The sequence below is a fragment of the Canis lupus genome, chromosome 19 (assembly GCF_048164855.1).
Source record: "Canis lupus baileyi chromosome 19, mCanLup2.hap1, whole genome shotgun sequence".
Taxonomy (NCBI): Eukaryota; Metazoa; Chordata; class Mammalia; order Carnivora; family Canidae; genus Canis; species Canis lupus.
This window is the reverse complement of record NC_132856.1, coordinates 43,536,516-43,563,973: the sequence shown is the minus strand read 5'-3', so window position 1 is coordinate 43,563,973 and position 27,458 is coordinate 43,536,516. Positions and strand designations below refer to the sequence as shown.

The following is a 27,458-nucleotide window of genomic DNA, read 5'->3' as shown; positions in this document are numbered from 1 at the left end:
TCAGGTGCCCAAAACTTGAATGAAATCCTCACGGGGCTCTGTCCATACCTCACAGGGGCCTGAAATTTCTGAGATGTGGGAGAGGCCAGAAAGGGCAGACAGGGACAGAGGAACAAATAGAAGGACAGTTGGCTGGAGACGGGCTTGGTGGAGCCAGGAGAGGACCCCTGAGGCACATCCACGGCAGAGGCCTGGGCGCCTGGCAGGCACACCCATGGAGGTGGGGGAGGGCCCAGCTCAGGGTACCAAACACTGCTACCCTTGGACCTGCCTCTGCTCCCCCACCAGGGGTCTGGGACAAAGTCCTGGGCTGGTGCAGGGCTTAGTAAAAAATAATTAATTTTTCTTTTCAAGTGAAAGCTCTCACTCAAGCCTCTTCCTGTCCCTAGCAGCAACATCCTTGTTTAGGCCTGAACCATACAGAAGCCGCGAGGACGATCCATGGCCTCTCCTCCATGGCCAACCTGAGCCTGCTCTGAGTCCCCAGGCCCTACTTGGAAGGCCTTGTGGGCTCCAGGTGAGTGGGATCCAAGGTAACCCTGGGATCCGAGCACAGCTGGGAGGGGCAAGGCCATGGTACCCCATTGTGTGTGCGTGTGTGCGTGTGTGTGCATGTGTGTGTGTGTGTGTACCCGTGTCGTGCTGTGGAGCAGACAAGGCATGCCTGCACAGAGATGCCTGTGGATCTGACGTTGCTATAGCAGGGGGTCTCCTCCAGGCGCCCCAAGAGTGTTCCCTGCCTTGGACACAGCCTCCCAGCCCCCTGTGCCCCCAGCTTCCCTCCCTTTGCCTTCCTGAGAGGTGAGAAAACCAGGCTTCCTGCTGCAAGGGGAGGGGGCTGCCCGACCAGCTGCTGTGGGAGCCTCCAGTGACTCATCCGGGTGGGGGGTGTTTATGAGCAGCCGAAATGGCTGTAAAAGTGGCACCTCAGTTCACTTATGGCCTGGCCATCCCCTCCCCTACCAGCCTCTTGCCTTGAAAAGCTTCCAGAGGGGACTGGAACCAGAGAGAGGTCTGGGATTGAGGCTTGGTGGAAGCTCAGTCTGGGGTCAGGGTTCAGCCAGAGGTTAGAGGTCACACTGGGCTAAAGACCCGCATGGGGTTGGGGTTGAGACTGGGATTCCAGCTGACTTTGGGGCTAGGGTTAGGGGATGAACTGTTGAGGGTTTGCAGACCAATTTTCCCAGAGAGCCCCCAGAATGGAACAAGGGGTTTTCTGAGGGACCAAGTCCAGGCAGCAGAGCTGAGAGCTGAGCCTCTGTCTTTTCTTTTTGAGTTTGCTGCCCACCCTGGCCCTAGGGTCTATAGAGCTTGGCCACAGCCCTACTCATGGCAGCAGAGCCCAGTTTAGGGCCCCTGGGCCAGAGTCCAGACCCTGCTCCAGTTCTGAGCTCTAGTGACTACCCTGGTTCTTCCTCCAAGAACCCCATCAGAGACGGGAGTCACCAAAGGGGACTCCCTGCCCCCAACCAAGCCTTTCAAATGCCACTGAAACTGACCTAAAACTAACCAGAAACTGACCCTTGGGGCCCCACGGGGATTGCCTGACAAAGAGGGCAGGCTGGCTCTGCTAGGCACTGGGGTGCTACCAGTTAATGTGTGACACACAACCTCCACGGTGGCACTTTAACCAGAGACCAGGAGGTGCCTTAGGGGATCAACCTCAACAGGCATGTCTGGGGTGAGGCACATGGAGTCATGGCTAGAGGAACACCCTTAAGAGGCCCATAGCCATCAGACCCCCCTCTGCAGCTCTACCCACAGCCCACCCTGGCCCTCCCCAGTACAAATATTGTGTGTTTCCCAATCTCAAGCTTCCTAGTATCAGATCTGAGGACTCCCTACGTTAGTCCCCAGTTGTACCCCAGTTGCCCCCATCTCTCCATGACTGTTTTTTTTTTTTTTTTTCCCCTATCACCACAGGGCAGGGGTGGTCATTAGAATGGATAGAAACAGAGACATAAAACCAAGACCATCAAAACATAACACTGAAGAACCACAAATGTTCTTTAGGTACCCACTCTGGGCACGTGGGCCTCTGTCCCTCTTCCCAAGAAACCCATACATCCAGGGGGTAGCCCCCAAGTCACAGCACCCACCTGTGCCCCCTGCTAGTAGTGGAAAAGATGTGGTCTCGAGGAGGGAGGAATGTTCTTTACACCAGGCAAGAGAAGCACGATCCCAGCAGAGTAAACGACAAAGGCAAGGACAGAGGAGTGAACATGGGGAGAAGGTCAGCTGTCTAGTGGACAGTACCTATTGGGGAGAGTCACCTCAAACAGGCTGGTGCCTCCAACAGCGTAGTCCTTAATCACCAGGGCAAGAAACTTGAGGGTAGTGGGGCACAGAGAAGGGTGTGGCCACAGACTCACGGAGAAAACAGCTGTGGGGCCAGTATGGGAGATGGGTGGATTTGCGCCTGGACAAGGATGGGCTGCCGGGAAAGCTGGCTGGAGCTGGATTCCAGTGACCTTAGGGGCTCGGCTTGCGGATCCATTCACATGGAGGGTAGGGGCCATCCTTGAGATGGAAGAGGGGGTGGTCCTGGTTTGGGGGCTCTGAGGAGCTCAATTTCCACAGGCTGAGTCTGGGGAGTCCACAGAGTCCATGGGTCTTACCCTCTGCAGCACTAAAACAGTAAAGTTAAAGTGCCCTTTGAATCAGCTGGTCAAGTCCCCGTTTTACAGATGAGGAAACTGAGGCCCAGACAGCAGGAAGTCGTCCTGCCCAGGATCCACAACTGGTAAGTGGATGGGCAGGGGCTGCCACTTCGCCCAGATGGTATCTCCAAGGGCCCCGACCACCACATGAGCTTGCTCCTGAGCATCCTTAAGGCTCTCTGCTCCAGGCATCCCGGGCCCTCCAAGCACCTCAGTTTCCCTGCCTGATCCTGAAAGGTGTGGGGCTGGGGGTCCGGGACCCCTTCCTCTTGGCGCTCCGGCGTCCCCTCCCGGCCCAGAGCACGCAACCCCGCCCCCTCTGCACCCCCTCCTCCGCCCGCAAAGACTCCTCCGGCTCCTGCCCCAAGCCCAGGGTCCCCCGTGGGCCCGAGTCCGCGAGGACAGTTTGGGGGTGTTTAGGGGTGGAGCAGGAGGCGGGGCTCGGGAGTGGGGGTCCCAGCTGAGCCCGGGGTCTCGCGGCTGGAGCCGCCCGGGGTGGAGCCCGGGGCGGAGCCGGAGAGGCCGGGCCGCGTCTGCAAGGGTCGAGACTGGGGAGGGTGGGAGAGACGTGAGCCCCGAGCTGCGGGCGGGGGCAGGGCGGGGGCAGGGCGGGGGCGGGTCCGAGCCCCGCGGGCCCACCCCCTCGGGGCTCCCGAGCTGGGGGTCCCGGCGAGGCCGCGGCGGAGGGGGCGGGGCTGGCGGCCCGGAGCCTCCCCGGGGACCCCGGGCCCGCCCGAGCGCCGCGGCGGGGCGCCTCCCGCGAGGAGGCCCCGCTCCGGGCTCAGGCCCCGGCCCCGGCCCCGGCCCCGGCCCCGGCCCCCGCAGGCCGACCAGAAAAACCCCGTCTGTGCTTCCCGGAGAGGAGACCGGAGCGGCGGCTGCGTCCCGGGCGACGTGCCCGGGCCCCGACGTCCGAGTCCCCCGGCCCCGTCCCCTGCACACGCCCCCCCGCCGCCGGCGACCCGGGCGCGGCCCCTAGCGGAGCGTCCCGGGGCAGGGGCAGCGGGCTGGGCTCGGCGGCGCGGCGGCGCGGCGGCTCGGCCCGGGCGGGGGCGGCGCGGGGGGCGGGGGCGAGGCCCGGGAGCGCGCGGGGAGGGAAGCGGCGCCCGGCCGCGGGGGCAGGGGGAGCGGCAGACGCCGAGGCGAGGGACGCGCGCGGCGGGCGGCGGCTCCGAGCGGCGGCCGGGCGGGGGGTGCTGGAGGCCGGGCCGGCCGGAGGGCATCCCGAGAGCCCCATGAGGTGCCCCCGGGGCCGCGGACGGGGCGCTGTCCTGGGGAGGCTGTCGGGGGGTCCCCGACACCCATGGCTGGGCGGGGGCCGCGGCGGCGCGCTCGGAGTAAGTCGGGGTCGGGGCGGGCGCGGGCGCGGGCGCGGGCGCGGGGGCGGGGGCGGGCGCGGGGGCGGCGTTGGGTTCGGGGCGGCTCCGGGCCTGGCCGGGCCCCGGGCGCGCTGCTCCGTCTCGGTGTCGGTCGGCGGCGCCTCCTCGGAGCCCGGTGGAGCCGCCAGCCCCGTGCCGCTCGGCTCCGTGGCTTTTTTGGAAACTTGCAAATGTTTTCGTAGAGAGAGAGAGAGAGAGAAGGGGGAGGGGAGGGAGGGAGGGAGCGAGGGAGTGACCGACACGGAGCTCGGGGCTGCTGCAAGAACGGAGGCCAAGGCTGGGGGAGCTGGAGACGGACGGACAGGCCGACAGGCAGAGCGTCCCGGCCGCGGGCGTGCTCCGGCGGCTCGGGCGGGGGCGGGGGCGCGGGCGGGGGCGCGGGCGCGGGCGGGGCCCCGGCCCGGGATGCGGAGAGGGCTCGGGAGGCAGCCGCAGGCACGATGGGGATCCGAGGGGGGCTAAGGGGCACGCGGCTGGCGGCCGGAGCACCGAACGGCTCAGCGTCGTTGCAAAGTTAGGATCGCGTCCCTAAACTGCACGCCCCGAGCGACTCGAAACGCGCCCCCCGCCCCGCCCCGCCCCCTCCCCTCCCCGCCCGGGGCTCGCCGCCGAGCTAAAAATAACAGCCCGGTTCGCCCCCCGCAGACCGCGACCCCAACCCCTCCCCCGACCCCTCCCCCACTGGGCGTGGGGCGAAGCCACAGCTCCCAGTTCCCCAAAAGAAAAAAAAAGAAAGAAAAGGCGGCGCGGGGGGGGGGCGGGGGGCGGGCCGGGGGCGGGGGGCCCGGCCATATGGATGTGATTTCTCCGCTCCGAGGCAGACGGGCAGCTCCGCAGCGCTCGGCGCCCGCCCGCCGCCCGCCCGGCCCCCGGCTGCCTCCCTTCCTCCCTCCCTCTCTTTCTCCCTTGCGCTCGCTCGCTCGCTCGCCCTCGGCGCATGGGCCCCGCGCCGGGCCCCGGGGCCTCGGGCCGCCTGGCCTCCGGGGTCCCCTAGGCCCGGGCGTGGGCGGGGCAGCCCGGCCTGACGCAGCTCTGTACCCCACCACCACCACCACCAGGGCCGGCGGCGGCGGCTGCCCCGAGGGACGGGGCCCTAGGCGGTGGCGATGGGGGCCGTCCGGATCGCGCCCGGCCTGGCGCTGCTGCTCTGCTGCCCGGTGCTCAGCTCCGCGTACGCGCTGGTAAGTCCCTCGCCGGCACTCGGGACAGGCTGCGGGCTTGCTCTGCGGTGCCTGGGTGGGTCCAGGGCGCACAGTCTTGGGTTCCCTGGGCAATCTGAACTTTGGAGGAACGGCCCCTCTGACCCCAGATCCCCGGTGCCTGCTGTCTCTGGGGTGTCTGGACTCGGCTCCAGATGGCTCCCATCTCCTTATGGCTGAAGCTTGGGTTTGGGGTCCCAGGTCTGGAACTCTGTGGTTGGGGTTCTTCTATCTTCTGCTTCTGTGAGCTCCACTGCTCTGGTTGTGTCGCCTTCGGGGATGACAGTGTGATCTAGCAGTAGACCTGGCTTTGGCCCTGATCGAGGGTCCCACAGATTTGTTCCAGGGCCTCTGTTTTCTGCAAGTTTTGTTTGCGATCCAGGACACAGGGCTGTGGATCTGAGGTCAGAATCCCCTAGGTTAGGGGTAGGATTTAGGGGTCCCCTCCAGCTCTCGCGATCGCATGCACACACGCAGACGCTCTTGCCCAGGGAGGCGAGTGTGATGTGGCCCAGAGGAAGGATGGAGGTCCTCTGAAGGAGACCACCCTCACAGGACACTCCTCCAGAAGAAACATGCTGGAGGGGGACTCTGGTGAGTGAGGGACCCCCATCCTGAGAGCAGAGACCAAGAGGAGACCAGAGAGAGAGAGAAGAGGCAGGTTGGGAAATAAGCAAGAGAGAGAGAAGAGAGACAAAGGGGGTGGAGATGAGAGCTCCCCAGAGCAGAAGGAGTAGATAGACCAAGAATAGCAGAGAAAAGGAGAGACTGGCAGAGGCTGGGGGTGGGGGGGAGCATCCTCCCCCTTCTGGGCCAGAGATGGGGGGCCGGGACCCGGGGAGTAGTCGGATCCCACAGCAGCCCTGTCTCACAGGACTAGCCCGTTGCTGAGGAGGCTGTCTGCCTGTGTGTCCGGCTCCAAGGCCCCTGCTGCCTCCCCAGTACCTCCCAGGTGGGCATGTGCCTTCTAGAGAAGCAGGCAGGCAGGCAGGCAGGCAGCCACCTTCTCCTGACCAGCTCCCTACCCGGGAAGAACCTTAGGCGGGAAGGCAGGAGCTCTGGGAGTCCTCCAGCCCTGCCTAAGGCCCGCGGGACCTGGGGCTATTCTCCACACCTTCTGCAAAAAACTAGCGAGAAACATTTGCCTGAGAGTCCCCTGATTTAAGTGAGGCTCTCTTCTCCTGGGGTGGGGGGCGGAGGGGGGCCCTCAGCGTGGCAAGACCCATTCTCCGGTGCCCATGCCCTCACGACTCTGGCTCCCCAAAGCCAGAAACCTCACCCCATACGAGAACTTATAGATGGGGAAGTCAAGGCCATTTACAAGAAATAAATGCCAGGACCCGGACCCAATTCCCCACCCTCCCCCTTGGGCCAGGCGTGCCTTCCCCACCACCGTCCCTTCCAGAGTGTGTGCCGAGCCAGCCGCAATCTGCGTGCACATCCCTGGGGTAGACAGGATGATGGACGTGAGGGTGCTGAGAGTCGTTTGTTTGTCAGAGCGGGACCGCTGGGACTCTGGGCAGGCTGTTCTCTAGATCCGGGTGAGCGTGTGGCTGAGTCGTGTGTGAACACATGTGTCCAAAGCTGTGGGTCTGCACATGACTTGCAGGGGCATAGTTGTGCACACGCGTGTGTGTGTGTGTGCATTTGTGAGCACATGTGCACCCAGGTCTAGTTCTTATTTTTCATTTAATCAATGCTTTTTTAGTGCTTTCTACTCGTCAGACACTGTCCTAAGCACTTTACGGTATTAATTAGTTTTAATCTTTCCAACAACCCTAGAAAAAAGGGTTTTGTTACTGTTCCCATTTTTAAAATAATCTGAATCACGAAATCAGTAGGACCATCTTTTTTCACGTGCCAATCTATTGCCAAGCCCCGTGTCTCTATGGGAAGGGGGTAATGGGTGCCCAGAGCCCCACACTGATTTCTGGGGAAGCTGAGGCACATGCAGAGAATTTGCCTGGCTTAGCCCTGGGGCAGGTCTGAGGGCAGGGCAGGAGGGGTGCCATGGCTGGATCTGCTCTGAGACCTTTTGGGGACATCCGTGGCTGGACACTGAGGCCATGGGCCTTCCCTGGTTTTAGGGCTGGAGGATGTGGCTCAATGATCACCCAATCCCCTGTAGGCCCCCTGGGCTCAGCTGGAGCCAGCGAGACACTGCCAGCCTGCCAGCTTCTTCTTTTGAACCCGGAGACTGCCGTTCCCATCCACATCTATGCTGATGCCCACCAAGTCCACTGAACTCAGCTGGTGGCCTCTGTTGCCAGACCTGTGTACTGCCTGCCCAGCCAGCCCCGGGAGCAGGCTCCCGTCTCCAGGGACCTCGGGGCTGGGGGATCAAAAAGCATCCCACCGGGAGGAAAGGGCTGTGGCCAGACTCAGCTGGTCCATTTTGTCCTTACAGAGAATAGTAACTGTGTGCTGGGGGCCAAATGGAGTGAATTTTGAAGGAAGGGACGGACCCACAGATGTGAGTAGGGGTCAAAGGGATGGTGTTAGCCTTGGGGGCGCCTCATCCTGGGGACGCCCTGAGCTTGCATACATGTGAAGGAGAAACTGCCATGGCAGAGGCCACAGGTCAACATGGGCCTCGAGCATAGAGATGTGACCTCGGGGTCAGGCACAGGAGGGACTGTGGTGGCTGGGGGATTAGGCCCCAGCCTGCTCTAGGGCCAGTGTGGCCATGGCCCATCTTTTAAAGACCAGAGGAACCACCATGTATTGAACAATGACTGTCCCCTGATGCTGAGCTAGAAACTGTCACAAATGTTTTCTTATTCCGTCCCATTCACCCACCCATTTTATGGGAAAGGGTCCTGAGGTTCACGCAGTGAGTCTGTGCCAGAGGTGGGACTTGAACCCAGGTCTTCAGACTCCTGTGCTGAGCTTCTTCCTCCAAAGCAAGGTGAGGGATGTGCTGACAGGAGATCCCCGTGTCCTATGGTGGGTTTTTAAAAGTTTTTCTCCTTTTCTTTCTTTTTTCTTTCTTTCTTTCTCTGTTTCTCTGTTCCTTTCTTTCTTTCCTTCTTTCATAAAATCCTTCTATTTTTTTGCTTGTACTTTCTTATGTTTAATTGAACTAATCCTTGAATATGTTCTTTCTTATAAAAGAGTCACATAACACAGATTAAACAAAATTCATTCTTGATGACTCCCGAGTCCCAGTGCTCTTCGAGAGAAAACCATTTTTAACAGTCTGTGTGGGGGATGTCCTCCCAGACCTTTGTCTGTTTATTTCCAAAAGATAACCTTTTTGTGTACGTATAAAGCAGAATTTTGTCCTGTCGGTTTTCTGCTTGTTGTTAAATGAGTAGTATCTGTAGGTAAGGCTCTGCTGTGTACATTTTTTTTTTACTTAAGAGGTGTATCTCAGAGATCTTCTTGTCAGTAAATATAAATCTATTATTTTAATGGTGCATAGTATTCCAAAACCTAGGATTCATTAGCAGCCCCTAGAAATGTACATTTAGATCTTTTCTGCATAGTTTTTGTGTGTGCGTGTGTGATTCCAGACAGTGGCAGGGAAGCTCCTTGAAATGCCCTCTTATGTTCCTGTGTGACCATTTCCCTGTAGGGTATTTCTAGATTCTTCATTGCTGGGTCTGAGCACATGCACGTTTCTTTTCCTTTTTTTTTTTTTTTTTTTAAGACATGGCCAAACTGCCCTCTAGAAAGCCTGTGCCAGTTTCTATGCACAATACCAGAAGTGACCAGGAGGGTCTCTCTCCCACTCCCTCTGTCTCATAGGGTAGTTATGAAGATTTTCACCTTTGCCATTCTGATAGGTGAAAAATGGTGTCTCTTGTCCTTTTAATTTGCCAATTACCCATGAGTTTTGGACTTTGCATTGGTCTATTGTTCCTCTTCTAAGAGCTTGTTCAGAGCCATTACTCATCTTTCTATGGGTTATTTGTCTTTTTTGTATTGATTTGTTGAGGCTTTTTATATCACCTGCCCTTAAACACCCCACACACACCCCAGCTCTGGGAAGGGCCTGTGGACAGAGCAGGAGGAGGGGGGCCGAGCCCTCCCGGGAACTTGGGTTTTCTTCGGAATGTTTTAATGAGGCGTCAAGCGGCCTCCCCCAGATTCCTGTTGTGGGCCTTCTGGGGACACTCCCTGGTCCAGCCACCACATCAGGAAGGCAGCTCTTGCAGGGAGTGAGTCCCTAGGAAAAGGAAAGGGTGGGATGGGGGTTTTGCAGACCCCTGATATTGTCTGCCAAAGACGGTGTGACGGGGAGAGAGGGCAGTTTCGCTCAGATTCTCAAAGATGTCAGAAACCTCTATACCCTAAAGAACCCCAACTCTAGGACCGGCCTTGCGTGGAGGTGAGACCTGGTGGGATCCTATTCTGCTGACCAGGCGTACGGTTAGGCTAGGCCATGCTATCCTTCTGGGCCTTGGTACCGCAGGCCAGGTAGAGGCCGCCTGTGAAGATCCACTGGGTCCAGCAGCCAACTCCGCCATCCCAGGCTCCATCCCACCGCCTGCCCTGAAGGCGTCCACGCTGGCCAGGATGAGAGGCGTCACAGTGCCTCCCCCCGGGCCCCTCCCAGCCCCGAACACAGGCAGCCTGTTCAGGAAGGCCTGGAGAGGGGGAGGAAAAGTCAGCACTTGTCAGCGGTGGCGGGGCAGGAGTGTCCCCGGCAGGGAGCCCGTCCCAGCCTGCTCGGGCCAGCCGGACAGACAGAGGGCAGCAAGGGGCGGGGAGCAATCCCTGGCCAGCTGGCACGGGATACATCGATGGGTGCCAGCACAGGTCCCAGTAGTGGAACCTGGAGAGGAGATGCAGGAAGGCCAGGAGGTCACCAGGGGGTCTCCTGCGAGCCAAGGTTTTCTCCTTCTGGATTTTCTGGAGGTACCACTCTCCTCACTCCTAACACCAGGGTGCAACTGTCCTCTGTCCCATTAGAGCTGAGCACCAGATGCCATCACCAGCACCAGGGCCATGTGATCCTGTCTGCCCCCACCCCGGAATTCCCTTTGTGCAGGCTGCCTCAAAGGCTCTGCTAGGAGGCACTTGCTTGATGCAGCAGAAGACACAGCCCAAGAGGACTCTGGAAAGCTGGGACTGAGGCTCGCACTCGGGCATCCATGGAAATGGGTGCTTCGTCCAGGGTTGCTGCCTCAGGGTCCAGCAGACTGGCCCTCTTCTTTTTAACTGCGACTCTGAGCTTTGATGTCCCCGTTTGTAAGATGGGGCTGTGGTAGAAGGTAAAGGAGGTGTGGACAAAGCTCCAGGGGCACTGGCAGGTGCCAGTGGGCAGAGGGCCTGAATGGACACCAACAGGCAGGTTTGCTTACTCCAGAGGAGAGCAGGAAGCCAACAGCCACCTTCCCCCAGGGGACCAGGCTGAACCAGGGTGGATGGATGGATGAGATGACCCAAGAGGGCATCTCCAGGCTGACGCCACTCCGTGGAAGAAGCCCCTTTCCCAAAGGCAGAGGTGGAGGCAGCTGGAGAAGTAGCCCTTGTATTCCTTCCTTCGTTTTGCCTGGAGGAGAATGTAGGCATGTCTGGGATCACAGACAGCAAATGTGTGGAATTTGGCAGTAAGGAGAGAAACTGAGAGGAGTGGCCCTCATTTGGTCAGTGGCATGGAACTGGCTCTCTCCACCACCACTGTCACCGTCACACCTCCATCACCATCACCAGCCTTGATGCTGTCTCCTCCCTGTCCTCACCTCCACCCGCACTGCCGCCACCACTCCCATCCCCAACTCCAGACACACCGTTCGTTCCTCAGTGGGGCTTCCTGCAAGGTAGAAGGAGCTGCTTGCCCCCCAGGGGAGGGGTAACGAGCAGATGGCTTTTCTCTTCGTCCGGGCTTCTGAACTCAGGAAATGAGAAACACATCCGGGCCTCTTGACCACACACTACTCTCTCCCTGGGACAGCAGCTTCTATGTTTGTAAATAACAGACTGGCTTCCAGCCTCCACCTGTACCCTGCCTGGAGCCCAACAAACACCAGCTCATTGCTCCCAGGATGCCTCTCTCCCTACTCCTCTCAGCTCAGAGCTGAGGTCAGGGCATCACCCCACTCACCCCCTGCATGTTCACAAAATGCACATCGTGCACACCTGTGCACACAGGAAGGCTCTGTGTTGGGAGGTTCAACATGGGGGGTGTGCCAAGGCGAGGGACACTGAAGCCAAGCCCCAGGGTGGTTAAGTCAGGGGAAGTCAGCCCTAACGCAAGACCCTAAGAAGGATGTAGGGGGGGATTCGGGACACCCGGTGCCAGGGCTCGGTGGCCCCGCCAGTTAGTGGGTGATGCCTGGCCATGATCCAGCGCTGGCTCCCTCACCTCTTGCTCCTGAAACCCAAGATCTGCAGACTCTATGTATCTAAACTGATGCACCCCTGAGTCCTTCACTCCAGGAGCTGGGCCAGAAAGATCTGAACTCTGCAAAGGAAGGGGAAGAGGGGAAAGGTGGGGAGAGAGAGCAGCAGACAGAGTCACCGGGCCAGGAGGGGAATCAGAGCTGCACTTTCCCTTCCACCCCCAGGACATAAAGCTTCCAGTTGGGGCAGAGGCAGATGAAGGGTCCTCCTGCCTGCCCCCCAACCAAGCCCAGGCTTTCTGGGCGAGGTGGAGTGCTGGCAGTGATCTGGGCTCTTACTGTGAGTCCAGGCTGGATCACCCCAAAAGCTCATCACACACCACATCACCCAGTGGGCCTTCCTGTATTCCCTGCTCCTCACCCTCCTGGAGTCCCACCTCCCATCCACCCCTCACTGTAGCCCCCTAGACTTATTCATGTACCCAATCTCCCCCTGCCACTCTATGTCCCCAGCCTGGGGCCACCCTCAATGCCTAGCAGCAGGGGTGCCCGTAACCAGAGTGGGAGAGCCATGATTTGGTGCTGCTGCTGCTGCTAATGGGAGCAATTAGAGCAACCAGTTTTCCCCCGACCCCACCCACACCCAGGCTCTCCACGCAGTACCGCACTGAATCCTCACCAACAGCCCTATCATCTTTCTGATCACAGGGGTTAACCAACTTTCCTAGACAGAGAGCCAGTCAGTGGTGGAGGTGCGATTCAAGCTCCTGTGCTGGCCAGCAGAATCTCCTTGGGTGAGGAGAGGGTGCAGCTGGAGGGAGGGGCAAACGAGGGTGTTGCAGGCGGGGGAGCTGCACTCAAGGCAAGTGAAGTGAACTTGGTGTGGAACTGCCTTCCTTGCCTTGGGTTACTGCTTCCTTGACTCTGGCTTGGATTCCTCTTGCTGCAGTGGCAGTCAGAGAAATGGGGCCTATAAGTTCAGGGAGTCCAGGGTGGGGGCACCATCCCTGTGGATGAATGGAGGAGTTTGAGGGCCATGGGGTGCTGGAGACACATGCCTTCCTTTCTCCCAGGCATTCCCAGCCCCACCATGGAAACCAGACTCCAGAGACGAGGGGATGCCTCTTGGCCACAGAGAGGGAAAAGCCAACAGCAGTAGGTGGGGGCTGAGCAGAGCACGTGTTAGTCCCTGGCCGTGGCCCAGCTAGCACACCTGTCAGTCAGTCTGCCAAATGGGCAGTTTTCCACCCATGTCAGCCAGCCCTCCGTCACATCAGCAGGCTAGTCTGTCCGTTGGGAGGGCTGGTGTGTCAGCCTTTGGGGACTGGTGGATACCTCAGCCACTCGGGAGCTTTCCATTAGCTAGAAGAAATACAGCGCGGTATCTGTCTTGAGAGAGAGGGAGGTGGGCAGAAGGTGGGGGCGGGGGTGTGGTGAGGGAGTAAGGGTAAGACGGCGGCAGAGGCGGTACCGACAGTGCTTATGGGGCTGGGGGCAATAATGGTGATGGCAGTGATGGTGCTAATGTCCCCTTCAGTGGTGATGGTGATAGTGGTGACGCAGGTGGTGGTGATCCTGGTGGTGGCGGTGTTGGTCATGGTGGGAGTAGGGCCGGTGGTGGTGATGGTAATGAGGTCCTCATCTCAGTTGGGATGGTGCTCGTGGTGGTGGTGATGGGGGATGGTGACGGTCGTGTTGGTGTCATTGGTGAAGGTGGTGGCGGCTCTTGATGGAGGTACTAGTTGTAATGATGGCAACAGTAGCGAAAGGGTGCGATAATGGGTTGGGGTGAGCGGGGCAGCCACGCAGGGAGCCCCAATGCCAGACGCACAGAGAAAACTTGAGGTCAGTCTTGGATCCTCTGGACTCGGGCAGGTCGTGCTGCCTCAAGCCGCCCCCTGCGAGGCCGCTTCTGCCCCCGTCGGCGGCGCTGGGCGGGGCGGGGCGGGGCGGGGAGGCTGCAGAGCCGGGAGGGGAGGGAGCACGTCGGAATGTGCTGGCCCTTCCTGGGCTGGGGTGGGGGCGGGGGGCATGGCAGGGGCCCTGCTGAGGTCGCAGGCTCCCGCGGACAGAGGAAGCACAGACGCCCGACAGACGCCCGCTGTTCACACGCGTGTCCCCAGCCCCCGAGGCTCGCGCCCCGGGTGTGCCTGCGGGTCGGTGCCCACGCAGAGCGCACGGGGCCGGGGCCGGGCCGGGGCTCGCCGCTGGCTGCTCGCGCTCGAGCGCACGGCCGGGAGCGGAACACACGCGCACACACGCGCACACACGCGCACACACGCGCACACACGCGCACGCGCCGCCGCCAAGTGAAAGCAGCGGCCCCCGAGCCGGGCCGAGCCCACGGGAGACTCCCTGGCCCTGGAGCCCGTGCAGCTGCCGCCGAGAGACGCGGCCCACGAACCGCACCCTGCAGCCAGCTCCCTGCCCCGGCCGCCGCCCCTTCCCCAGCGCGCCGCCCCCTGGCTCTGCGCTCGCAGGGGCCCTGGGGCGTCCGAGGGGCAGGGGCGGCAGCTCTGCCTGCTGCGGGGCCGAGGGGCCAGGTTCCGCCCTGCGGGGTCGGGGCGCACAGCCCTGCTCTGGGGCCTAAGGGGACGGACGCGTCAGACTTGAGCGGGCGGGGCCGCGAGCCGCCTACTAACTCTGTGGGTCGCACTCGTGGAAGTGCTAGGCTTGGTCGCCCGGAGCAGTCCCCAGGGCAGCATGCTGCCTTTGCTCTGACCTTCTTGGAACCCTAAGAGGAACACAGGTTCAGCCCCCAGATGCCCATGACCTTCTGGTTCTCTTCCTCAAAATGATGCCAAGTAGCCCAGTGGGTGGCAGCCAGTGCCCAGGGTGTGCAGGTCGGAAGGAAGGGGAGGAAGCAAAGGCCCGCTGGCGCCGTCAGAGCTCGGGGTCTGCTGGGCTAAAGGGCCTTCCAGATAAGCAGTGGGCTGCGGGTGACTCTCGCTCACAGCCCGCACAGGAGTGCCCGCCCAACCGGACCACTTGCCAGCAGTTCCTCTGACCTCTGGCTCTTGAGATCTCGAGGGTGGGAGCAGCTGAGGCACTCACCATTCACTGGGGAAAGCACTGACTGGGGTGAGGGCCAGGATGGAAATTGGTGACTCCCAAGGTCCCCCAGGGCACCAGGGCTTGAAAGAATCCAGGCCTGGTTTATATCCCCAGAGTTCACCACTCCTTATCCACCCCCTCTCCCCACTAGGTCCCCCACAGACAGGATCTTGTGAGGATACATCCTGGGACATTCCAATCCCTTTCCCTGTACCCTTGGGGAACAGACTGGACCGAGAGTATCAGTGGCTGCAGCCCACAGGGTTACTAGCGAGCAGGCAGGGGACATCCCCCCTCCCTCTTTTATCCGTCAGAGCCAAAGCTTCCCATCGGTAAAGTGGGAGCTACATAAGGCAGAGTTCCCAAATTCTAGACTCAGGGTCTTTGGAAAGGCGGGACTGCCTCAGAGAGGTTGGGATGATTGTGGGACCTGCTACTGGGTTGGGAAGTCCTGCCTGCAGTCTGACGTTCAACTTGGTAGGTGGATGCAGATGACGTCATGACCAAAGAGGAGCAGATCTTCCTGCTGCACCGCGCCCAGGCCCAGTGCCAGAAGCGGCTCAAAGAAGTCCTGCAGAGGCCAGGTGGGGGCGGAGTCCCGTGGGGCGCGGCCAAAAAAAAGAGGGTCTGGGGGCGAGGTCAGGAGAAGCAGGGGAGGAGCCGAAGGCAGGTGAGAGCCTAGGATGCAGAACCAAGGGGCAGCAGGGGAGAGGGCTTCCAGTTAAAGGGAGGGTCAGGCCCAAGCAAGGTGGGTCAGTTGTGATCAAAGTCAGCAGGCTGAAATGCAGAGCCTTCGGGTGGGATTAGGGCAGTAGGAAGGCAGCCACAGCCTAAATCATCCCTAACAGGCTTAGCCCTGGCAGGGCACCCCAGGATCAGGAGCAGAGTAGGTTGCCAAACCCCACTGGGGTGCACTGGGACAGCTTCCTGGAGGAGGAGGTATCCAAGGCAGGTCCATAAGAATAAGTAGATCTTTGAAGGCCACCTGGTCAGAGGACAAGGCTAAGGTGTCCAGGGTCAGGAGAATCAAGGGTCCACGGGACTGGATGGGGAGAAGGATAGAGGGTAGGGATGGGTATCTATGACTGTGAATCATGGTCTCTGTCCAGGAGAGGGGGTTTGACATGGGGTCGGCGGGGCTTCTGCACACCAGCACCGTATCTTCAGGGACCCCTGCCAAGGTCGAGGTGGGAGGGGCACTCACCTGGCTTCCCAGTTCCTGCCTCATCTCCAGCTAATCTCTTCCCTGAGTCCACTTCCTGGAAAGCGTTGCTGGGAGCTCATTAGTAGGCATTCAGGCCTCTGCTGCCTGTCTGATTAATCTCATCAACCTGGAAGAGGCCCAGACCCCCCTGACTGGCCGAGGAGAACCGTTTCCTGTCTGGAGCTGGCCCCTACACTGCTAGGGACTGAAGCCCACACAGTGACACACACTGTCGCATGTGGGCTTTGCTCACAGTCACAGGGATTCACATGGTCTGTGCAGTCCCAGCCCTGTCCATACTGGCTCCTCTGGTGGCTCTTTGGTCCCCTGCCCCAATCACATCAGGGTCTGGGGATCAGATGCCCACCCCCCACTCTGGGTCCTAGTGCTTTTCCCAGTTGAAGCCCAGGGGCACCTTCCCCGCCATGGTGCCTCATCCTGATGGAGCTCCTCTCCTCCTGCTCCGCTTCATCCTGCTGCCCCCCCCCCCACTAATGCTCCAGGGTCAGGCAGGATAACGGGCACAGCCACTCCATCCCAGTCTGGGGGTCTGCACTCAGCTTCGCACTGCTGCCACAAACCCTGACCTGGGAGGGTCCAGGTAACTGCAGGGACACAGGTCAGATAATGAGGGAGACTTTGCAGCGAGGTAGAGACCTGGAGCAGCAGGAGCAGGTGCCTGAACACCCTTGACAGCTGCACACTCTTGCTCATGGCGTCCACACCGCCAGCTTCCTGAGCTGCACCGTGCTCCAGCCAGCCTTCATTTTCACTGTTTAACCTCCACGGACATCACCCCTACTGTCCACTTTTGTCCTGCGCCCCCTGGTGGGAGTCTTGTCCTCCTGCACAGGCTCTGGCTCCCGCTCCTGGGTGGGAGGACAGGACCTCTGCCCAAGTCTTATCCACACTTACTGCTCAACCCACTAGTTGATCCCACACCCACATGGTGTTCTCTCCCGTTTGAACCTCCTGTTGACAGTCTCCATGCTCTCTGCTTACTTCTGCACCTGGCGAGTGCTCTACAGTTTGTAAAGCACTCTCTCACCTCTTACCTAGCTCTCCCAACAGCCTGGGCTGTCAGCAGGGCAGGGATCAACCCCACTGTACAAAGGGGATCCCTCTAAGGCAGGAAGGTCCCCTGGGTCCCCTGCCATAGCACAGTTCATTGACAGCCATGACTGCTCTGATTTCTCCAGCTGACATAATGGAATCAGACAAAGGATGGGCTTCTGCATCCACATCAGGGAAGCCTAAGAAAGAGAAGGCATCTGGGAAGCTCTACCCTGAGTCCGAGGAGGACAAGGAGGTGCCCACTGGCAGCAGGCACCGAGGTATGTTTGTGTGTCCATCCGAGACTGGCTGAGACCCGCCCACCCCACGGCTCTATCCCCTTTCGGTGAGCTCATGCTCTTGAGCTCTTGTGGAAAGGCATAGGCTGTGGCCCGCTCCCCAGGAAAGCAGGGGAGGAGCTGGGAGGACACAGAGCCCAGGAGGGATCATGCAGAGGGGGCTGGACCACTGGGAGATTTGGGCAGAGAACTTGCTCCGCACTACCCCGGGGTGGGGGACCCCGGGCTGTGGCCCCTCCTGTGGAGAGAGATGACAGAGAACCTGGGAGACAGAGGAGCAGGGAGAGATGCAAAGACCGAGGCAGAGAGGGTACCAGGAGGCGTAAACTGAGACTGGGACCCAGTGTGTCAGAAGAGGGCACACCAAAACACATAGAGTGGTGGGTCATAGACACAGAGCAGGAGAGGAGGGTGGCTGGGAGCAGCGGGGCCTGAGACAGTGGGCAGAGGAGGAAGAAGAGAGGGAGGGAGATGCAGGGCTGTGTTGTCCCTCAGGAAGGTAAGGAGAGACAAACTCAGAGCCCAGGCTGCAGCCACAGGGCCGGTTTGAACCGGCTGGGTGGGCAGCAGATTCCAGATGGGCCACATCTGGGAGGCTGTGGTCACCCTGTGGCTCCCCAGGGACCAGAGGGAATTGTGGGCCTGGCCAGGCGGGGCTGGGAATATGGTGCCCAGGACAGAGAGCCTTTCACCAAGCTGGGGTGGGTCCAGCCATCAAGGCAGCCTTCCAGGATGGCTGGAGAGTCCTGTGGTTGGAGCCCTGCAGGGGGAAAGAAGAGAACTAGGGGGGAAGAAAGTGGAAGATTCAGAGGCTGGGGACCCTCCAAGGTCACTTAGTATCTCTGCTGTGAGGCTGGAACCCCAAAGTAGGATATGTTATCCTGTCTCAAATGCAATTAGCACGTGGATTTGGGGGAGTATACCTCCCTCTACAAATGATCATTGGAGTCTTATAGCAGGTGCTTAGGGTGGTCTGGGATGGTGGTGGAAGCACAGGCTGATATGGTCAATCCCAGCTACCCAGTGAAGAAACTGGAACGCAAAGAGGGTGGACACATGCATGAGGTCAGCAGCTGTTTGGGAGTCCAGCTGGCACAGCTAGACCTCCTGCCTCCCGTCCATGGTTTCTGGACAGGGGTCCCACGGAAAACACTTTCAACTAAGGGAGTTAGTCTGGGCGCTTGCCCTTCTCCAGAGACACCTGGAGGTGGGACCAAAAGCAGAGGAAAAAGAGACAGGCCTGGCCAGGGGCTGAGTACCTGAGGAGGGCAGGGCCCTAAGCTATACTTGCCTCTCTTGGTCTCCACCAGCCAATCTAGGAAATAGGGCCAGTGCCAGTACCCGCACGCAGGGGCTGTAGGGCTGAATTCTATGAGGCCAGGGATTCAATTCTATGTAGGACACAGTAGGTAGTAAGGCTCAATGCATTCTCTCCAGAACGCTCCAGGCCTGAGTTCTCCAGTCCTGGGGCACACCTGTCCCTGAGGGAGCCAGCGACCACAGGTGTGTTCATTCTTCTGGGTCACTAACCATGGACTTGACTGGTGTCCCCCACCCTGTCTGTCTGTCTCTGTGGGCACAGGGCGCCCCTGCCTGCCCGAGTGGGACCACATCCTTTGCTGGCCGCTGGGGGCACCAGGTGAGGTGGTGGCTGTGCCCTGTCCCGACTACATTTATGACTTCAATCACAAAGGTAAGGCCGGCTGGAGTAGGGCAGGGACCACAGGGAGAGACTGGGAGCTCAGGGCCCCAGACCTCTCTGCATACGCTCACCCTCCCCGTGGACCTGCAGGCCATGCCTACCGTCGCTGTGACCGCAATGGCAGCTGGGAGCTGGTGCCTGGACACAACCGGACGTGGGCCAACTACAGCGAGTGTGTCAAGTTCCTGACCAACGAGACTCGTGAACGGGTGCGAGTTTTCCCTTTCCCCACCCCATCAGGGGGTGATCTGGATAAGGCCACCTCCACCCCTTTGGTGACTCCTGAGCGAACCTTGAGTCCCGGGGCGCTGACTGTGTGTTCCCCACGCGCACAGGAGGTGTTTGACCGCCTGGGCATGATCTACACCGTGGGCTACTCCGTGTCGCTGGCCTCCCTCACCGTGGCCGTGCTCATCCTGGCCTACTTCAGGTGGGCGGGGCCGGGGCGGGCCGGGGTAGCACCTTCCCTCTGCGCACCCCCCTCCCCCCTCCCCCCACACACAGCCTGGCTCCCCGGGAGCCCCCCGCGTGTCCCGGGGCCCCCACCCACGGTGTTGTCGCGCCCCGCAGGCGGCTGCACTGCACACGCAACTACATCCACATGCACCTGTTCCTGTCCTTCATGCTTCGCGCCGTGAGCATCTTCGTCAAGGACGCGGTGCTCTACTCGGGCGCCACGCTCGACGAGGCCGAGCGCCTCACCGAGGAAGAGCTGCGCGCCATCGCCCAGGCACCCCCGCCGCCCACCGCCGCCGCCGGCTACGTGAGTGCCCCCCCCCCGCCCCCCCGGCCGCGGCCCAGGCACCTCCAGCTCTGCACCCCCCCACCCAGCCTCCTGCTTCCGCGGGTCGGGCGTCACCGTCATCGTCATCGTCGTGGGCCTGCTCACAGCCACCCCACACCCCACCGTGTCCCTAGCCCAGCCTCAGCCCTGCTGCCCGCCCGCCCGTTCGGCCAAGGACTCTGTGATTGTCCCCCTCCCGCCCCTTTCATCAACCCTCCCGCCTCTGCCCAGCACCCCACAGCCACCCCACCTCTTCACCTTGGCCCCTGCCCCTGTCCTGAGTGCCCTCCTGCCCCTGGCAGCATCCTCCCCCACCCCCGCCCCCTGCTCCTCAGCTGCGCCCTTGCCCTGGCCCTTGACCAGAGCCTGGCCCTTCGTCAGCCAGCACCACTTGTCCGAGCTCATCCCCTAGCCCATCGCCGACTTCCCCAGATGCAGGCCGGCCCTCTGGCTAACATCAGCTGCTCTCCTAGGCGGGCTGCAGGGTAGCTGTGACCTTCTTCCTTTATTTCCTGGCCACCAACTACTACTGGATTCTGGTGGAGGGGCTGTACCTGCATAGTCTCATCTTCATGGCCTTCTTCTCAGAGAAGAAGTACCTGTGGGGCTTCACGGTCTTCGGCTGGGGTATGCAGGCGCGGCGGGCAGCGTGGCACAGGCAAGGGTGGGACCACAGGCAGCAGGGTCAAAGGGGCCACTAAGAGTGAGGTGTCCACACAGCATATCCCGGCCTGGACCTGGAGCCGCCAGTGTGTGGTCTGCCCACCCCTTCTCTGACTCTAACCCCATCCCAGGTTCAGGCAACAGGCCTTGGCCAGAGGTCTGGGTGTATCTGGAGTGGGTGCTCAGCCTGGGGTTGGGGCTCACCTGGAGGCAGATTCACCTGGCGTGGAGGCTTAAACCCAGGAGAGGGAGGGGGTGCTCTCAGGCCAAGATTCAGCTCAGCATCAGAGTGGGATGGTGGGTCAGAGGCCATCCTGGGGCTGGAGTTGAGATCTGGAATGCTCCCTCCACCCCAAGCACTGTTTCCCTACCAATCTCCACACCACGTGGAGCTGTCCACACCACTGCCACCTTGCCTGTGGGATCCATGACCCAGAGCCCCAGACCGGACTCTTGGCCTCATCTGGGGCTTCGGCAGCCCCTCTGCCGAATGGGCTGCTGGGGCTCGGCACTCCTCCCCCATGGGCTCTGGGATTGAGTTACTGATAATTGTCCATTATTGTTGGCAGCACCAGAGCTTGGCTGGGCTCCGGGGCAACTGGCCAGACTGCAGAGGGGTAGGCCCGGTGGCTGAAGCCCTCCCTGCACTCGGCACCCAGAAGCTCTCAGGTCAACAGCCACAGCCCCTTGGCACATACTCTGACCTTGACTTTAGCCACGGCAAGCCCCAGAGTTGGGGCTCTGGTCCCTGAAACTGACCTGGGCTCTGGGGCTAGAGGGTGTCAGGGTTGAGCAGGAAACACACAGACTGCGAGCATACAGAACTGAGGGACACAAGAATGTCACAGCCCTTTTGCCCACCGTAAACCCAGGTCACACCCTGCCCCTCCCAAGGGTGCACCTGACCTAGAATGAAGTGTGAGGGGGTGGAGGGCGGGAACCCGGGCTCCTGTCTAGAGTCTGGGCTCATTCAGAGGTACCGTACATGTGCCATCTGAGCTGACTCAGGCCTGGGAACACCAGGGTTCCCCTGTGGCCTTTACTCAGCCTGGATGACAGCTGTCACTCCATCCAGCCTCATCCCTGGGGGGGAGGAGGTGGCTAGGACCTTTCAAACTGAGTGTGTGTGTTGGGGGCACGGCGGTGCTGGGACAGAAAACTGCTGGTACTAGGCCCCTTCCCCCCAGGGACTCTCAGCCCAGAGCCTAAAAGCAAGGAGGGAATGGTCTGGGCATGGGGAAGTTAGCAAAGCCCTATTTTGCCACGCACCAGACAGGTCTGCATGTGTGGGTAGGAGATGCAGAGCCAAGATGAGGGCAGAGGGCTGAACTGGGTCCTGAGTGCTAGAGTCCTAGGAGGAGGCTGTTGGGGAGGCAGAGCAGCACATGTCAGCGTGTGGCTCCATCACCAGGCGCCCGTGGGCCCAGGGTGAGGGGGGTCATGGAGGATGAGAGGAATGGGCCAGGCAGGGTGTGCCGAGGGGAGAGACGCGGTGGGCAGTGCCCACGGTCCCTCACGCACCGTCCCTATGTGCCCACAGGTCTGCCCGCCGTCTTCGTGGCTGTGTGGGTCAGCGTGAGAGCCACCCTGGCCAACACCGGGTAGGTCCAGGTGGAGAAGGGGCCCGGGATACCCCCCGGCACCCCCTTGGTCTGTGCAGTGTGTGAGGGGGCTCCCTGTACCCTGGCCCTGAGTGGGCCCCGCTACCGTTTTCTGTCTGGCTTTGAGCCGGGTCCTCTCTCAGGGTCACAAGAGGCTGCTTCAAAAGAAGTGTCTGAGGGCAGCCTCAGGCTCCGCCATACCCAACAGCGCCCTGTCCTTTGTCCCTAACAGCTGCCTGCAGAGCAGACCACTCTGGGGCCACTCTGTGGGGGGGGCGCAGGGTGGGAACAGGGGTGGGAGCTGATGCCTCGGCCTCCCCCAGGTGCTGGGACTTGAGCTCCGGGAACAAGAAGTGGATCATCCAGGTGCCCATCCTGGCCTCTATTGTGGTGAGCGGGGCTGGCAATGGGGCCGGGTGGGGGCGTGTGCTACAGGCGCCGCCAGGGCTGGAGCCACAGGCCTGAGAAGCACCCGATCCCCGTCCTGGCCCAGCTGGGGAAGACAAGGGTCCTCTTGGAGACGCAGCAGCAGCGCAGAGCAGCGTCTTGGCAGGGCCATGGGCCCCAGGGCGCTCGCCCCCACCCTGCCAGGGCGCAGCTCGAGATGCAGCCCTGCCTCACTTCCACAGCTCAACTTCATCTTGTTCATCAACATCGTCCGGGTGCTCGCCACCAAGCTGCGGGAGACCAATGCCGGCCGGTGTGACACGCGGCAGCAGTACCGGTGAGCTGTGCCCGGGGGCATCACGCCCCAGTGCCCCGTAGGAAAACAAAGACAGAGGCCCCAGGAATGAGCCTGTGTCATGGGAAGGACTCAGCTCCTGACTCCCTGGCTGGCCCCACCCTGAGCAGTAATGGGATTTCTCTGGGGCCATCCCAGAGCCAACCTAAGCCATTAAGTGCTAGGCCCTGCCCTAGAGCGGGGTCTGCGAGGGGGCAGGGGGCAGGGACAAACCCAGACCTCCCCTCAAAAAGCTGATTGTAGGGAGTACAGGGACAGGTGGGCAGTGGGTGGCTTTGAGAGGGCGGTGGCTCAGCTGAAACTCTAGGCGCCTAGAGCTTGGGGCTGGCAGGTGCAGGTGGCACAGTGACTACCCAGGGGAAGTGGCTTGTCCCTGAGCCGCCTGCCCTGCTGGCCCAGGAAGCTGCTCAAATCCACACTGGTGCTCATGCCGCTCTTTGGCGTCCACTACATCGTCTTCATGGCCACGCCGTACACCGAGGTCTCAGGGACGCTCTGGCAAGTCCAGATGCACTACGAGATGCTCTTCAACTCCTTCCAGGTGCGCAGCCCTGGCCAAGGCCTGGCTGAGGGCGGGAAGGGGGCGCAGGGCAGGGGCGGCCACTCCCATGCTCTCCAGATGCGGCCTCTGGGCCCTGACCCCACTCACGTCTTTCCACAGGGATTTTTTGTCGCCATCATATACTGTTTCTGCAATGGCGAGGTAAGCAGGGTGGCAGGTGGGGGGCAGCGCTGGGGCCAGGCAAGGAGGACACAGAAGTGCCAGGGGTCCCCCAAGTCTTATTCCTCCATTCTTCCACCCAATTCCTCTGTTCCTCCAAGACATCCCCAAGGACATTCTGAAGGCAGAGAGTCTTTCCAGATGATTCAGGCTCAGGATGAGCTAGGATTTGCCGGCTCCTCAATCTCTGGCAGGGGCAGTGTCTTCCCAACCCCAGGGCTGAATTCCCCGTAATTCAAATTGAAGGACTCAGCCACCCGGGGCCATTGGAGCCTTGTAGCTTCTGGGTGTGTCTGTTGCCTGCAGCCAGGCACCACTTCTGAGGATGCAGGGATTTTACTTGGCCTTGGGATTTTCCAGGAACACCCCACACCTCTGGTTCCATTCGGGGCTGAGCGTAGGGGCAGGGACAAGGGCACGGCCGGGGCTGGGGGCACACATGGCAGGAGGAGGGGTTAGCTGCCAACCTGATGGTCCGCCCTCCCCCGGCCCTCGCAGGTACAGGCCGAGATCAAGAAATCCTGGAGCCGCTGGACACTGGCCCTGGACTTCAAGCGCAAGGCCCGAAGTGGGAGCAGCAGTTACAGCTACGGCCCGATGGTGTCTCACACGAGCGTGACCAACGTAGGCCCCCGCGCGGGACTTGGCCTGCCCCTCAGCCCCCGCCTGCTGCCCGCCGCTGCCGCCACCACCACCGCCACCACCAACGGCCACCCCCCGATCCCGGGCCACACCAAGCCAGGGGCCCCGACCCTCCCGGCCACACCACCTGCCACGGCTGCTCCCAAGGACGATGGGTTCCTCAACGGCTCCTGCTCGGGGCTGGACGAGGAGGCCTCCGCGCCGGAGCGGCCTCCCGCCCTGCTGCAGGAGGAGTGGGAGACGGTCATGTGATCGGGGACCTGTGCCAGGGTTGGACTCGTGGACATAAGGGCCGACAGACGGACCAAGAGACAGGCGGTTGGACAGTTGCCCACTCAGGGCTGGGGCTGGGAAGACAAAACAGGAAAAAAAAAAAACGAGAAAAAAAAAAAAGAAAGAAAAGGGAAAAGGAAGCGGTGTGTAGCTTCCTGTGGTCTGAACTGGGGCTCGGGAGGGGAGGGGTGGAAGCCACGGAGAAGTTCTTGGATTTCACCTCTGAAGGGCCTCCAGGGGCCACGGGCCAGTTGGAGGGGTCGGTGGGGCACACAGTCCAGCAGGAAGGACCTGGGAGAGGCCTAGAGTGGCCCGAGTTTGCGGGGGTCCCCCAGGGGCCCAGTGGAGCCATGCAGGAGCCAGGCCGCAGCCTTTCCCCACCACACGCTGCCACCTAGGCTGCTTTTGCCGAGACCCAGGCCTCCGGGTCGGGTGGGGTGGGGGAACCCGGGTTCCTCTAGGCCATCTTGTCCCCTTTTGCCCTGTCACTGTTCACTAGCAGCCAACGGCAGATCTCTGGGTCCCTGGCCCTGCTCCAAGCCCCTTCCTGCGGGTCTGGTGGCCATGCTGAGCCCCTTGGGGGCTGGGGCACTCAGGGAGCTCTGCACACATGATCCCCAGCCCCCACCTGGATTTGACACACCTCTGGCGACCAGACTGAGAGTGTGCCGAGGCCATCAAGTGAGCTGTGGGCTGTGAGGGAGCCTGGGGTCAGCCCACAGGTCTGGCTGGGGTGAGGGCCTGCAGGACTCAGTACATCCACTCACCGTGGATCTCAGGCTGTCACTAAGCATCCTTATCTAACACCCGCCTGCTAGGTTACTTGCCCCGGTGACCTCTGCCCAGTCCAGGCTCGGGCTCTAGAATGGCGCAGGCCCTCCTCGCCTGATACTGAGAACTGACCCCAGTGCCTCTCCACCCCATGCTCTGAGCAGAACAAGCTTCTTTCTCAAGTCTGCAGACAGCCTCGCCTCTGGGCCTTATGGGCTAGTACCCCTAGCTGGCGCCCCTACCCTCTTCAGCGCAAACGGTTTTGGACTCAGCATCTGGAAAGCGCTCCCCATCTCGAACAGCACTCCTACCCCTGGGGAGGGGTGAGGGGTCACGGGGCCAGGACCACAGACTCACTTAGCAGCGGGGTGGCACAGACACTCTGGGCAGCCTCAGGCTGAGGATGGCGGGGAAGGCAAACGATTGCCCAAAGGCCTGGAGCACCCATGAGCGCTATGTGGTGGGATGTGCTTGGAATGCTGCAAGCGACGGGCCAGGACCCAAAGGGCCCCTGAGGCAGTTTAAGCATCGAGGACTGCTGTGAATGCTGGGAGCTGTTGGAGATCATGCAGGGAGAGCAACGAGCTCTGAGCCACGTTTAGAAGAGTCCCTGCCCCATTGGAGAGGCCAGAGGAGGTCACTCAGAGCTCAGGGGAGAGGGAGCCTTCTGGGAGGCAGGTGGCAGGGAGGACCCTGCATGAGGCATTGGCGGACAGAGGAGACCCAAGCAGGACAGGCCCCCATCCCCTTCCTAGGGGTGTCTGCATCATATCCCTCTTCAGGGCTCCGAGCTACAGGACCCTGGGCCTTCTGGCAAACTCATCCCACCTACCCCACACGTAGTCGCTGAGGCCTCTCTAGCTGGCTGGGCCCCAGGGCCCTATTTTCCATCCCAGACTCCTCCTTGGGAGGCTTCTGAAGTCGAGTCCATGAGGCCCACTCACCCTGAAACACACCTTAGGGTACCCCTAGGACAGGCCTGTGTCTTCCCCCTCAGACTGGGTGCCCCCCAGACCTCTGAAGACCCTTGGAAGGAATGTACCCTCTTGGTACATTCCCTCTTGGGGGGCCCTGGAACACAAGGCCAGGCCCCAAGCTTGGGTGAGACCATAGCTTCCAGTCTGAATTGAACCTCTCCTCTCAGACTGGATTTCTTTTAAGACAGGGTTTAGCCTCTTCTCACAGACCTCCATGGGACCTCCATCCCAGGACAGGGCTGTGCTCACCCCTCAAGAATGGGTGTTCCTCCAGGACAGGGCTGTTCTCCTCAGACTACATACCCCCCAGGACAGGGCCAGGCCTTCCCCTTTAGACCGGGAACCATTTCTGGGATGTCCAGGACAGGACTCGACCTTACACCAGCCCAAGGCCCTGGGCCAGGACCCTCCTGCTAACTTAGACCTGGAACCCTTAGGCCAGAGCCGGCCTTCCCACTCAGAGGCCCCTGAGCAGCGCCTGGGCCATCCAGGTGTTGGCAGAGGAAGTAGGAGCCCTCAGTGGGCCTGGCACGCAGTCAGGACCCTGTTTGCCTTGAGCAGGGGCTGGAGCCAGGTGGTCATTTCTCCCTTCAAGGCCTCCCAGCCCAGCCAAGCCACAGGGAACACGTAAACACCAGCCGAGCTGGGAGCGGGCAGGCAGGGGGAGGACACTGAGAGACCCCAGCTCCTCAGCCACCTTGGCCATGGTGTCTGGCACCTCGGGGGCTGCCCTGAACTCCAAGCTGGGCCAGTAAGGCAGACCTCAGCTCCCACCTGTCTTGGGCATGTGAACAGGCCCTGCCCTCTCTGGCCTGTCTTTCCTCAGCCCAGACTAGGAGAGGGACCTGTGAAGATCCTTGGAAGGAATGTACCCTCTTGGGGGCCCCTGGAACACAAGGCTGGGCCCCAAGCCTGGGTGAGACCATAACTCCCTGCTCAGGATGGGGCCTAGGGGGTCAGGGGTGTCAGAGAGATGGCTCAGCCCACCCTCAACCTGCAAGCCTGTTGAGAATAAGCATAATAAGTTGAGCCCCACACGCCCACCCAGAGTGGCAGGCTGTGACACCCGCACGCCCTTCTGACCTCACCCTGGGAAGCTGGGACAGAACAGAGTAGGGGAAGGGGAAGTTCAGAAGGGACATGACCCTGCCCTAGGGGGTCTTAAGGGGACACAGCCCTGTGCTGATGGCGTATGAGGGGCCATGACCCTGCCCGGGGGTCTGAGAGGGTCCTGGCTCTGCCTTGCTGTTAGAAGAGGTCTGGCTGTGGGGGTCCGTCAGAGGGGCTGGAGCAGTGGGGCTTGCTGAGCAGCCCCGGCACACGGGCTGGGTTGGGTCCAGCTGCTTGTCCCTCATGCTTCCTCAGCCAATTCCAGGAGAATGATCCCAGCCTAAGGCTACCACAGCCAACTGAAACAAGCCTTGGCTGGGGCAGAAGAGCCTCC

General features: G+C 61.0%; 1 protein-coding gene across 7 annotated transcripts; it reads left to right on the top strand.

Annotated features, from left to right (window-relative positions):
• Positions 1-341: 341 nt before the first annotated feature.
• Positions 342-24,406, top strand: PTH1R (parathyroid hormone 1 receptor). Of its 7 annotated transcripts, XM_072786466.1 has the most exons (17): positions 342-517; positions 2,688-2,743; positions 5,098-5,220; positions 7,646-7,711; positions 15,064-15,166; positions 16,986-17,120; positions 18,721-18,831; positions 18,931-19,049; positions 19,176-19,270; positions 19,411-19,603; positions 20,098-20,251; positions 21,828-21,888; positions 22,212-22,278; positions 22,518-22,612; positions 23,030-23,171; positions 23,292-23,333; positions 23,850-24,406. In XM_072786466.1, the coding sequence occupies exons 3-17, from the start codon at positions 5,146-5,148 to the stop codon at positions 24,243-24,245; spliced, it is 1,854 nt and encodes a 617-aa protein (XP_072642567.1). In that variant the 5' UTR covers positions 342-517; positions 2,688-2,743; positions 5,098-5,145; the 3' UTR covers positions 24,246-24,406. The 7 variants fall into 7 exon arrangements, with proteins under 7 accessions (XP_072642567.1, XP_072642568.1, XP_072642570.1 ...); XM_072786467.1 differs by lacking the exon at positions 2,688-2,743; XM_072786469.1 differs by lacking the exon at positions 7,646-7,711.
• Positions 24,407-27,458: the final 3,052 nt, after the last annotated feature.